This window comes from Pteropus alecto, unplaced genomic scaffold (assembly GCF_000325575.1).
Source record: "Pteropus alecto unplaced genomic scaffold, ASM32557v1 scaffold23, whole genome shotgun sequence".
Lineage (NCBI taxonomy): Eukaryota > Metazoa > Chordata > Mammalia > Chiroptera > Pteropodidae > Pteropus > Pteropus alecto.
This window is the reverse complement of record NW_006435837.1, coordinates 3,907,096-3,918,930: the sequence shown is the minus strand read 5'-3', so window position 1 is coordinate 3,918,930 and position 11,835 is coordinate 3,907,096. Positions and strand designations below refer to the sequence as shown.

The 11,835-nt window shown below is 43.6% G+C and overlaps 1 protein-coding gene and 1 long non-coding RNA gene across 2 annotated transcripts in view; both read left to right on the top strand.

Moving 5' to 3' along the window:
- The window catches only part of LOC107195645, a 16,333-nt gene extending 10,058 nt beyond the window's left edge, over positions 1–6,275 (top strand). Inside the window, exon 4 of the long non-coding RNA XR_001516846.2 lies at positions 4,535–6,275. This is a non-coding gene — a long non-coding RNA (uncharacterized LOC107195645). The remainder of the gene's footprint in view (positions 1–4,534) is intronic.
- Positions 6,276–11,492: 5,217 nt separating this feature from the next.
- Positions 11,493–11,835, top strand: part of PDHA1 (pyruvate dehydrogenase E1 alpha 1 subunit) — a 16,240-nt gene continuing 15,897 nt past the window's right edge. The window contains exon 1 of the mRNA XM_006911626.3: positions 11,493–11,667. Within this exon, the coding sequence (XP_006911688.1) occupies positions 11,611–11,667 (57 nt within the window). The 5' untranslated portion in view covers positions 11,493–11,610. The remainder of the gene's footprint in view (positions 11,668–11,835) is intronic.

Genomic DNA, 11,835 nt, shown 5'->3' with positions numbered 1-11,835 from the left:
CCCCCCTTTCTCTCTCTCTTTTCTCTTATTATCTTCATGTCACTTTCTTTTTCTCTCTCATTTATTCAGTTTTGAGAAATCCCAGGAGGATTTTCATTTCAAAACGATAGCCAGGAATGAGTCCAAGAGAAATGACAAATATCAAAGTCCTCTGGCCATCGGAAAATCTAGTTCCCGTCTCTGAAAAGACACCGACGACTTAGGCTGCTGAGAGCCACTGTTCTTTTACAGCCGAGGTCCCAGAGCTGCCAAGAGCTGGATGGATATAGCTTTCCCCAATTACCGTAGTGTTTCAGTAAAGGCTCCTTCGGGGGGAATGCTATCGTGTGGGGAGTAATCACTGATGACTCCGCCCCCGGGAAAGGATTCACGGGGGCACTTTCCACGAGGTCGTCCTGCACTGGGCTCTATTGCCTTAGAAAACTGCAAAATTCCTTAAAATGCGGGCGCTTTGGAAACTGAGCAAAGTCTCGTGGTCTCATGATATGAGGCTGATAAATATCGCCCGTTCCAGACGAGACTTTAAGGCGGACCTTGAGCCGATCCTCAAACAAGCCGCAGCAGCGTTACCTGGGAGCTGGCGGGAAAGGGAAAGGGGTCCGCCCAGGCCTGGGGAGTAGGGGGTCAGACCCCGGAGCCGAGCGGCACCCGCCAGCCCCGCCTGTGAGGTGACGCGCTCCATTGGAGCAGCACCACTTTGGGCGGGGGCGGGGTGGGGGGACAGTACAGGCTGAACCTTGCTGTGAATGGAGGGTAAGTGCTGAGAGACACCAGCGGTAAGATCAACAAATAATGGGATGTGGCGTGACACTCATCTTTGCTTGAGTTTTCCAGCTGTGAACAGATATGTAGGGCTGGCGTTCTTTCCCTTGGCCCTGCTATTTTCTCCATTCCCGCTGCTCAGCCACCGGCACGCCGCCCCTCCTTCCCCAGAAATGGCCAGAATTCACTTTAGGGAATAGTAGCTGTGTGGCCAGGGAGAGAGGTGGCCAAGGACAGCTCAGGGAGTTTTGTGTTTTGAGTCTTGTAACAAGGATCATTTGTTACCGGTTTCAGAGCCAACAAGCTTTTAAGCCCAAGAACCCCCAACTGAGCAAAGCGACGCTGGAGTGTGCCACCAGGGGCTGCCAGCAAGTCGCTCTCAATCCGATCACAGCCCATTGCTCTTTTTTATCGCAAATATGTGTAAACGCTCTCTTTACAATCCTAAAATGCGATTCATAGATAACATTACCTACCCACACGCATAATTTTTAGATTTTTTAAGAAACGCTGTCATGTAAGGAAGTAATGAAAGCAAAAGTAATGTGTATGACTCAGCATGTCTGCTAGGACAGGGCCACATTAGAACCACAATGAATTGGTCGGATGTTTGCACCTGAACGAGGTAGAATCGCGGTCACGCACTGTGGCATTAAATCAGTGACTCAGATACCATTAGCGGCATTGCCATTGATGATAAAATTTTCCTGTGGTAAACAAGTCTTGGAAAAGCCTAGAACAAAATAAATGATTAACACAGTCTTTCCTCAGTTTACTGAGTAAATACCTTTGTATTTCTGGGAAATCCATTCAAAAACGATTTTTTATTTCCCATTAAAATGGAGTTAAGGTCTACATCCAGATATCATATACAGGTTTTAGATGAAGGTTTTTCTCCTATCTGAAGGTCCAGAGAAACATTTGAAAGTCATGTGAGAAATAAAAAACGTTTTCATTGCATGGGGTATCAGGCATCTAATTTCAAAAGTACCCCCACCATCGTGACAGTAAATCCCCACCCACAGAAATACCCATCGTGAGTTTTAGGGGCCAACTCTGCTCCCACTGAGGATCACCGGGGTGAGAGGAGCAAATGCCCGAATGGAGAGAATAAGAAATCCATGGCTAAGGTCAGGATTGTGCTGGGGCACGCGCAGCGACGGTGTGTGGGCCAAGGGTGTGCAGGCACTGTGTTGCCTGTCAGCGTGTCTTGGAAGCAGGTGATCCTGCAACAGCATTCACTTTTTGTCCAAGTCCCACTTTTTGGCCCCTTTACCGCCAGCCTTAGAATCAACAAAACTTAAAAATATCTAGAAATCCAGTTTTTATAGGTATAATGTTTTCTTTCGGCCCCAGGTAGATTTTTGAAAACGGCTTTAAGTAGCAATATGAATCAGATATCTAAAATGTTTGCATACTGTGGAACCAGCAATGTCGCCTCAAGAAATGTATCCTAAAAACTAATAGCAATAATTTGGATGTGGTGATAGCTACAAATATGCTCATCGAATATGGTTTACAAGTGCAAAAATGGAAAACCATCTAACCGTGTGTGTATCAAAAGGATTGATTGAATGAGTCATAACTACAATGAAATATTAGGAGTTAAAAATCAGTTGGTTAAAAATATTTAATCACCTGTGGGAGAGGGTTACAAAAATATAAGGTAGCTTCTGGTCTCATTTTTAAATGCATACACATGTAGCAAAAATATATCTCTGAGATGTAACATACTGTCTTATTAATGAGTTTATGTGGGCTGTATGGTTATAGGATATTTTCGCTTTTAAATTTTGGTTTATCTTTAGTTTCCAGAATTTCTACATAGAACATTTTTCTGTTATAATAAAAAATGCTAGTTATAAAATGATGAGAAAACGCTTTATGAGAGAAACCTATTATAGCTATCTGGTAAAATCTGTGATTGCCCCTACCTTGTGTGTGTTTGGTCAATCTCGATTTTAGTTTCGTAGAAGTTGGCAAGTTTATTAAGATTGCCAAGATTTATCAACTGTTAAGCCAGTTATGCAGACAGCTGATGAAGCCTGGTGGATTTCTGTGAGTGGAGAACTTAACACAGAAAGAAGCAGCAAGCTGAGCAGCCACCACTGTCCTCACCTGCCACTGGACAGTCAACCTTTGGTCTGGTTATTTAATAAACGACTTTGGCCAAGTTCTCCAGTGATATGGATTCTGTCCCTTTATTTAGTAGCACTTGGTGGCCCCCAAATGGTAGTTAACTATTGACTATAAAGATAGTAGTCACCCCTTAAATCAGCTGAGGATCCAGCTGATTCATACTCAAAGCATACCTAGAAATAGAAGTTTTTAAAAGTTGCTTTATTAATGAGGACAGCAAGCGGTTAAAAGATTTGCATATTTACCAAATTCTAGTACAATGCTTGGATGGGTCAGGCAGTCTTCTAAGTGCTTGGCAAATATTAATCTATATAAGCTACGTAACAGCCCTATTAGATGAATATTGCCCTTATGCTCCTTTTAAGGATGAAGAAACCCAGACACAGAGAGGTTAGGCAACTTGCCCAAGGTCACACAGCTACTAAGTGGTTGAGCCAGAATTTGAGAGCAGATGACAGCTTCCAGAGTCCATGTGCTAGGCTGGCTCTCCCTAAGCCTGTTCTTAGCTTTCCAAAGGCCACTTCTGTTTGGGCATTAGCCACAGAAAGTTATTGACAGTAACTTCAGGCTAATTAGCCACCGTCTGCGTGATGAGAGAACAAAGCCAGATGTAGAAGGATTTGCTATGTGATACCATCTGTGGTCTGGTGAAAAAGCCAGCCCAGGGAGATGCAACCCGCAGACGAAAGGAAAGCTTTGCCTCTGCACTTGTCAGGCCGCGCAGAACAGGTCAAAGGCAGCACCAAGCCTGAAACACAGATCTGGTGGCCCCAGCATCTCATGCTTACATTCTCTCAGCTTGAGCACACCCATATTTCAAGAGGGAAGATTCGGAATCCATTTTTTCACATTTCTACATTGGCCGATAAAAAGAGATGATTATATCCACCATTATTCTCACATCTTACAGTGGATTTTCCCAGGAAACCCATGCTTTCATGAAAACACTATGGCACTTCTTTCAATTAACTTCCCTTGGGGTCCTGTCTTGAGCAGGTATATCTTATCTTCCATATTTATAAAATGCAAAGCTAATGTTAAAATCCTTTTTTGGTGTCTCATTTTTCCTAGGACAAATGTTATAAGTTCTCGAGGAGTCTGAAAGGACCATGATGACCTATTGCCAATCTTGTTTCCATTTCTCAAAAGCGTCTTTGACCTGGAACTGTGCCGGGCACACCCTTCTCCTCCCCGACCTCCACTGGTTAGTTAGCCAACTCAGTGGTCAGATCGCTTTTGAAAGGGTTTTCTCAGCCTTTCCTGACCACCTCCAGCCCCTCAGCCCTCCATGACACTTCTTTACAATGGAAATGCATTCGTTATATGTATAATTATGTGTGTAATTTATCCATTTGATAACTGTCCTCCCTCTTAGACCACAAGCTCCATGACAGCCATGATGTCCCTGACCCCTGTAACTTCAGTGCCTGGGTTATAGGTGTTCAATACATATTGTGAAACGAATGAATGTTCACAAATGTTTGTGATGGCCCGACATGAGCAAATCCCTCCGTAGCTTCAATATGTTGCAGTAAATACCGAAAGGTGGAATGTGGATTTTGTTAAACCGACTAAAGATAATTGTTTCGTATGTGATCACTAATGTCTGGCATCTATACTGCTCTTTCCACAGTGAGAAATTTTCAAACATCCACAAGAGTAGAGAGAAGAGTACAGTGAACCCCTATGTGGGCGCCAGCAGCCGGCACAGCTACCAGCTCGCAGTCATGTTGTTTCCTTCAGGCGCGTCCTGCAAACGCCCCCAGGGCAGCCACCACCAGTACCAGATTATTTTAAAGCGCTCCCGGATATCATATCCTCTCAACCACACAAACTTCAGTATCTGTAAACGATAAGGACTCTTGGTAAATTACTTTAATACCATCGGCGCACAGGAACAATTCTTTAATATCACCAAACATCTCGTCAGTGTTTAAATTGCCCAAAATATCTGATAAATGCCTTCTTTTTTTTTTTTTTTTTTGGTTGCAGCTTTTTAGTTTTATAGCCAGGATCAGCAGGTTGCCTTTGGCTGAGCCTCTTAACATAGGACGGTTCTGTGTCCTCTTTTTTCTTTCTTCTTTTTTCTTCTCTTCTCCTCTTCTCTTCTCTTCTTGCCATTTGTTTATTCAAGGCACCTAGGTCCTGTCTCCTGTACGGTTTTCACTACTTTTGACTTTGCCCATCGCATTCCTCGCATCGGTAGGAAACCTAGAGACTCGACGGCATTGCCCTGTGATTTGCAGGCGAGGACATCCCGCAGGCGCTGGGTTGCGGCAGGAAGGAGGGCAGCATTGATCGGGTTATTCTCAGTTTGATCTTACGTTATCAAGTTTGGCAACAGCTAGATCGTGATCTCCTTGATCGCTGGACAGGGGTATTAAAACTCTCTGGTTCCTCTTTATTAGTGGAAAGTGTTCTATAAATAAATTTCCCTCATCGGCTATTGGTTTACTTTGAAATTCAGTCTGTACAAGAGAGGCAGGATAAATCTTCAACTTTTTCTCTTTACCGGTTTTTAGAATAATGACATTTGTGCAGCTCCTTGCTTCTAGATCTTTCCCATGAAGAGAATTAGGATGTATATTTTTTTAAGGGGAAAATATTCATGAGGTTATGCTGCTATTTCCAGTTCAAATGCAAGACCACCAGGCTTTTACTTCCTTCAATTTTATATTTGGGTCTTTTTCCTTTTACACTGAAGATCTTGATTCCTAATGACATTAGCATAATTACCTATTCACTTTATCCTCAGTCTCAAGTAACATTAACACTGATAACTGAAAACAATGTAAGGTATTTTTGGCAGTCGGTCTTGTTCTCACTTTATCGCCTTATCGCCTTATCGTGTTGTTAATACCACGGAGTCATTCTCTGTGGGGCTATGTCAACAACTTGGTATACGATTTAATTCGTTTTTGCATTTCATTTCCATTTTTGTTCCATTTTGTTTTATGGTTATGTACAACATTTATATGGTTCCGAAGTCAAAATAGCCCCTAGCCATAATCTTTCGCCAGCATGAGGCCCACCACATCGAAAACGCTCAAATATTCATTGACTTTTACAACCTTTGTTCTATCGTAAATCATCCACTGGGAGGGGGGTGGCTCCCACCAAGAAAGCCCAAGACTTGGTAAGGACCATTATTTGCCCTAAAGTTCAGCTAGACTGAATACTTATACGGTGATTTGCAAAGGAAAGGCATAGCTTAGGATCTGTAATCTAAATCTTCTGGCTTCACTTGGAGAAGCTGATCCTAAACTGGCTAGCGATGGAGGGAAGAGCCCATCCAAACCTCGAAGCCCTCCTCTTTCCTTTCTTCCTCCCTTCTTTCTCTCCCTTCCTCCCTTTCTTTCTCTCTTTCTTTCTCTCCCTTCTTTCCTTCCTTCCTTCCTTCCTTCCTTCCTTCCTTCCTACCATTATTACAGAGACTGTCAAAGCTTATTTTCCTTTAAGAAATGAAATTATTCTTTTTCTTTTTAATTGAGATATAATTGACATTTAACATTATATTAGTTTCAAATGTACAAGATAATGATTTGATATTTCTATACATTGCAAAATGATCACTACAATAAGTCTGGTTAACGTTGGTTACCACATAGTATTATAATTTTTTTCTTGTGATGACATCTTTTAAGATCTCTTAGCAACTTTCAAATATGCAATACGGTGTTGTTAACTATAGTCACTGTGCTATACATTACATCCTCGTAGCATTTTATTTTATAACTGGAAGTTTTTATTTTTGGACTCAGCCTATTTTGCCCCGTGGCTCCCCCCACCTCTGGAGACCACCAATTTGTTCTCTATACCTACGAACTCTTTTTGTATGTGTGTGTGAGGGGGGGGTGTTTGTTTCAAATTCCACATATAAGTGAGATCATACAATATTTGTCTTTCTCCATCTGACTTATTTCACTTTGCACAATGCCCTCAAGGTCCATCCATTGTCACAAGTGGCAAGATTTCCTCCTTTTTATGGCTGAATAATATTCCATAGTATATATACCAGATCTTCCTTATCTCTTCATCCATTGATGGACACTTAGGTTGCCTTCATGTTTGGGCTATTGTAAATAATGCTGCAGTGAACATGGGGGTGCAGATATCTTTTCGACTTAGTGTTTTCGTTTTCTTCAGATAGATACCCACAGATGGAATTGCTGGGTCATAAGGTAGTTTTATTTTCAATTTTTCCAAGACATTCTGCTGTTTTCATAGTGGCTGCACCAATTTACACTCCCACCAACGGGGCACGTGGATTCTCTTTGTTTAGATCCTCACCAACACTTCTTTCCTTTCCCTTAAGACTTTCTTTTTCTCAGATCCCTGCCTTTTGCAATTGTTTCTCCATCCTCCTGGCCTCCTCACCTCCAGATGCAAGAGTCCTTTGTTAATGTTCTAGCACAGATGACATTGCTGGGGCCCATAGCCAATGATCGTTAACTCGAACCTTAACCTGTCACCACTCATGCAATACCTGAAGCTTCCCTCACCTTCAAGTTTACATCCAACTCTGGCTTTGAAATTTCTGACAAGAAAAAGGGTGCAAAGAAAATATCCTAGTAATTAAAACCTGGATTACTTTGTTTCTCCACTGTGAAGTTACTATTTTAACCTCTGTAATTAATCGATATTTTGTAGGCGATACTGGGAGAGTATGCAAATATACTGTTTCTCATCATCTTAGTTTACCCTCTAATTTTAGCCTTCATTGGTCATTCTGGCCTGCAACAGTTATTACTGTGGTCTTTGCCAAATGGTGATTTTTTTTTCTATTTCCGTCATTACTTCTAATATTAATTAATTGGAATTCTACTGTGATAAAAAGTTGTCCTTTTCCCCTCACTTATTTATTCAATTATGTGTTTATGTTCATATGAACGCATGGATATTTATGTTCTTCTATGGGTTACAATCTACTACTATCATTTATTTTATCACTCAAATACAGGCATACCTTGTTTTATTGCGCTTTGCTTTATTTGCACTTCACAGGTGTTGCATTTTTTTTTTTTTTTAACAAACTGAAGGCAAGACCCTCTACCAGCAAAAAGGTTATAACTCATTTTATTGTAATAGTTCATTATGATGGTCTGGAACCAAACCTACAATATCTCCAAGGTATGCCTGTAATAAGGAGCTGGAGTAGGAGGGAGAAGAGATAAAAAGAACTCAAAAGATATAGGAATAGCAGATATAAGAAGCAGCTACTGCTGGATGGGCTGAGAAAAGAGCACCCAAAGAAGAGCCCCCTTGTTAGAGAGGGCATGGCTTACTAGATGGCAGAATGATTCGCCAAACTGCCATTTCAATGGCTGTGTGCTAGGGATAGGGGACTCTCAGCCAAAGCGTTTTAGAGTCATCATGAGACATGTCTGAACTCTCTCCTTCCCTGCTGCATTGATCATGGAGGTCACATACTGAAATATTAGTGCATCTGTCATCCTGGGTTCCTGAGTGACATCGTAGAGGGAGTCCCTGGCCAATCCATGTTGGACATGAGTACAAAATAAATGTCGGTTGTAGTAATCCACTGATAATTAAGGTTAATGTTTCACTGCAACATAACCTAATCTATTGTTCTTCTCGTAGAATCCTACATCTTAAATCCCTGTAGTGTTTAGGTAGTGATGACACACAGAACGTGTAGGATTCTACTTATTGTAAATATGAAGCAAAGAACAGCTCACATCCAATCTGTCTATAACTGTGAGTGCCCCTAAAGGAAACAGAAGCTACTCGGAACTCAAAGAACAAATAAGCACTAAGGGAACTCTTGTTCCCATGTGGTCAAATCTTCACTCAGCAGTCAGAATGGTTTTAAATGTCCAATGGAAACAGAAATTAAATCACGTCATTTCCCTGCTCCCATCCCTCCAATGGCTTCTCATCCCACTTAAAACAAAATTCAGTTTCCTACCAAGAAAAAGGGGGAAAAAAAACCCCCACTAAATCCCTACCTGTTCTGGTCTCTTTTCTAATTCATATCACTTTCTGCCTCCTTAATGCCACTAGAGTCACTTGCTCTTCTTGTTATTTCTCTAATATACAAAGTTTTTTTTCCACCTCAGGGTATTTGTATTTGTTGATCCTTCTGTCTGAAAAGCTTTCCTCCGGATCTTCGCATAGTTTGCTCCCTGATTGCATTCAGGTCTCTGCTCACTTGTCCCCTCCTGGTGCCTGATATGTACCTGATACATCACCAATAAATGTGTTGAATGAATGAATTTATGTCCATATGTCCTACAGTGCTCCTGGACATATACAACCAATATGATCCCTATGCGTATAACTCCAAAATTCATATTTTCAGCCATACGTTCCAGACTTACAACTCCACCTTTCTAGGGGACATCTTCAGATACCTGTCCCACTACTACCACCAGATCAACATGTCCCAAATAATCCAAACCAGGTTCTTCTGGCCTCCAACTCTTTTCATTCCCTTTTCTTCATCCTCCACATTCAATCGCCAGCAGCATCTGCTGAAGCCATGCTGTGCAGTGGATCTCACTTCCAGCCCTTCCTTTTAACAGCCCCATCTCGCTCCTTTAAGGCACGTTTTTCTCACCGCAACCAGGTCATAGAGATGGAAGGAGTCAACAAGGTTTTTCAGTCCAGGTGTCTGCGAGTGTCCAAATCCTTTCTCTAGCCATTCTGACAACTGGTCATGCTTTGGGTTACTTCTTTGAACACTTTTGGTGATGCCGGCAGGGAATTATCTCACTGGACAGTTCTCATTGTTAGAAAATTCATCGTTATAATGAACTGAAATCATTTTACTTACACACAAGCACACAATAGCTCTTCCTCCTGGAACATTACAGGTCTGAAAATGTGTGAAGACCAAGCTAATCCTCTGTGGCTTTACAATTCATCCCATTTCCCCGTCTGTCTCCCAGCAGGAGGGTTATACCTCATCCTTTTGAACTCAGCCGTGGTTGGGTAACTAGCTCTGGTCTATGGAAATTGAAAGTGATATGTATCACTTCTGGGTAGAAGCTTTGAGAAGCAGTTTAAACGATTCCTTTTCCCTCTACCATGAGACAAGCTAAGTTCTGGATTGAGGCTGCTCCATTAGTCTGGGTTCCAGAGTGAAGATGACATGAAGCAGAGCTCCAGCCAAACTGTGAGGGACCAGTAATATGAGCAAGGTGACTTGTATCACTTCAAGTTCTCAAAGTGACTGAAATGTGAAGGTCGATTGCTAAAACATAACCTAGCTCACCCTAAGTTAGTGTGCCTTTTTTCTAACTCCTGTAATCATTTTTCGCAAGTCACGATTTTAGCCCCTCACCACACGTTTTTTGTCATTCCCCTGTGTAGGAGGTCTCATAGCTGGTATATTAAATTAAAGATATGCAGATTACGACCTGCTGAATGAGGAGACACAAGCCATCCACATGGGGTCAGCAGGTAGCTCCTTCAGCATCCGAGTTCTCACTTTATAGGGAAGTGAAAAACCCCGGGTCGTTTTGATTGAAAGCGCAATACACTCACACAAAAGAAGTAAAGTCACAAGATTTATTACTTACAGATCCCGGAAAATGCCCGCCGCAACCTCCCCCCGCGCCCCCGTCCCCCAAGAGCCAGGGGAAGGGCAGTCCTCTGTCCCAGGTCATGAATGAGCAGAAGGTAGAGAGCAGGGTAGCAAGCACTTATTATAAGGTGATTGAGGCGGAGGTCAGTAACTTTTCGCAGGCTCAACTCTGGTTAGTTTAAAAGGTGCCCCAGGAAAACCAAAGCAAGAACTTGTGGTGGGAATCCTAAACTCAGGTCCTTATCTAAATGTACAGACTCTGGGTGTAAGCATGGTTGTCGTGCTGTAAAATGCCCGGGAAGCGACTCAAAATAGCTGTCTTCTCATCACACTTCCTTAAAACATGGAGCCCAAATCTGAGCCCAGTACCCCAGGTGCAAATTCCGCTAGTGCACAATTAGCGCTTTGACCTGGGAACTGCTCTGAAGAGACCCTGGAGTTGTTTTCACATTTGTTTCTTTGTGCTTTTATCATCAGCCGTGTCATGCTGTTAACTCACGTTGAGTATGTGTATCAATAATTAGAGCCAAAGACTTTTCCCACTAACCTCTCAACATTTACTTGAGAAACCGATATTTGGATCCTAGCTCAAGTAGACAGGGTAGCATTTAACAATTGTTACGTGATCTCTTAAAGACAAGTTAACGTTCTGTCTTTTGGCCCCGACCATGCTATTAATCTTTATCATCTCATGTATTGAGCGAAGGCAGCACCGACAGGACTGGGCGCACTGTAAGACTGCTCTGCACGACTTCCAATCGTGCACGGCTGATCTCTGGTCCTAGATCCAAAAAGGCTCTTTTTCTGCGGGGCTCTGGAGGCGGGACCCCACTTCCCAACGCATGCGCTCTCGGATCCGTGGCTCCACACTCACCGGGCGCGGGGTGAAGGAGAGCCCCCCCATATTCTACCCCTCTGGCGCCGACACCCAATGGGCGGCTGCGGGCTTCTCAGGTGGGCGGGGCATGCCCCAGGAATCGTCCCGGTTGGCCCGCGGCCCGGCGCGGCGTATGACGTTTCTCCGTCACTGTCACGTAGCGCTGTGGTTAAGGCGTGCCGTCCGCTCCCGGCCGGTGAAGGAGACTTGGAGACATCTGGGTCGCGCGGTTTGTGTCGGTGGTAGTCGCCGCCGCTGCAGCTGTTCTTACTGCCCTCAGTCCATGAGGAAGATGCTCGCCGCCGTCTCCCGCGTGTTGTCGGGCGCCGCCCAGAAGCCGGTGAGGCGGCTTGAGCGCCCCGGGGTGGGGGGCTGAGAAGGGGCCCAAGACCCGAGGACGCGTAGAGCGGGCGGGACCTCCGGGCACGCGATGTGGCACCGCTTAGGGAGCGGGGGGGCCAGCGCTCCGAGAGCCACAGGCCTTCGTTTTACCTTTAGGGTGCGCTCC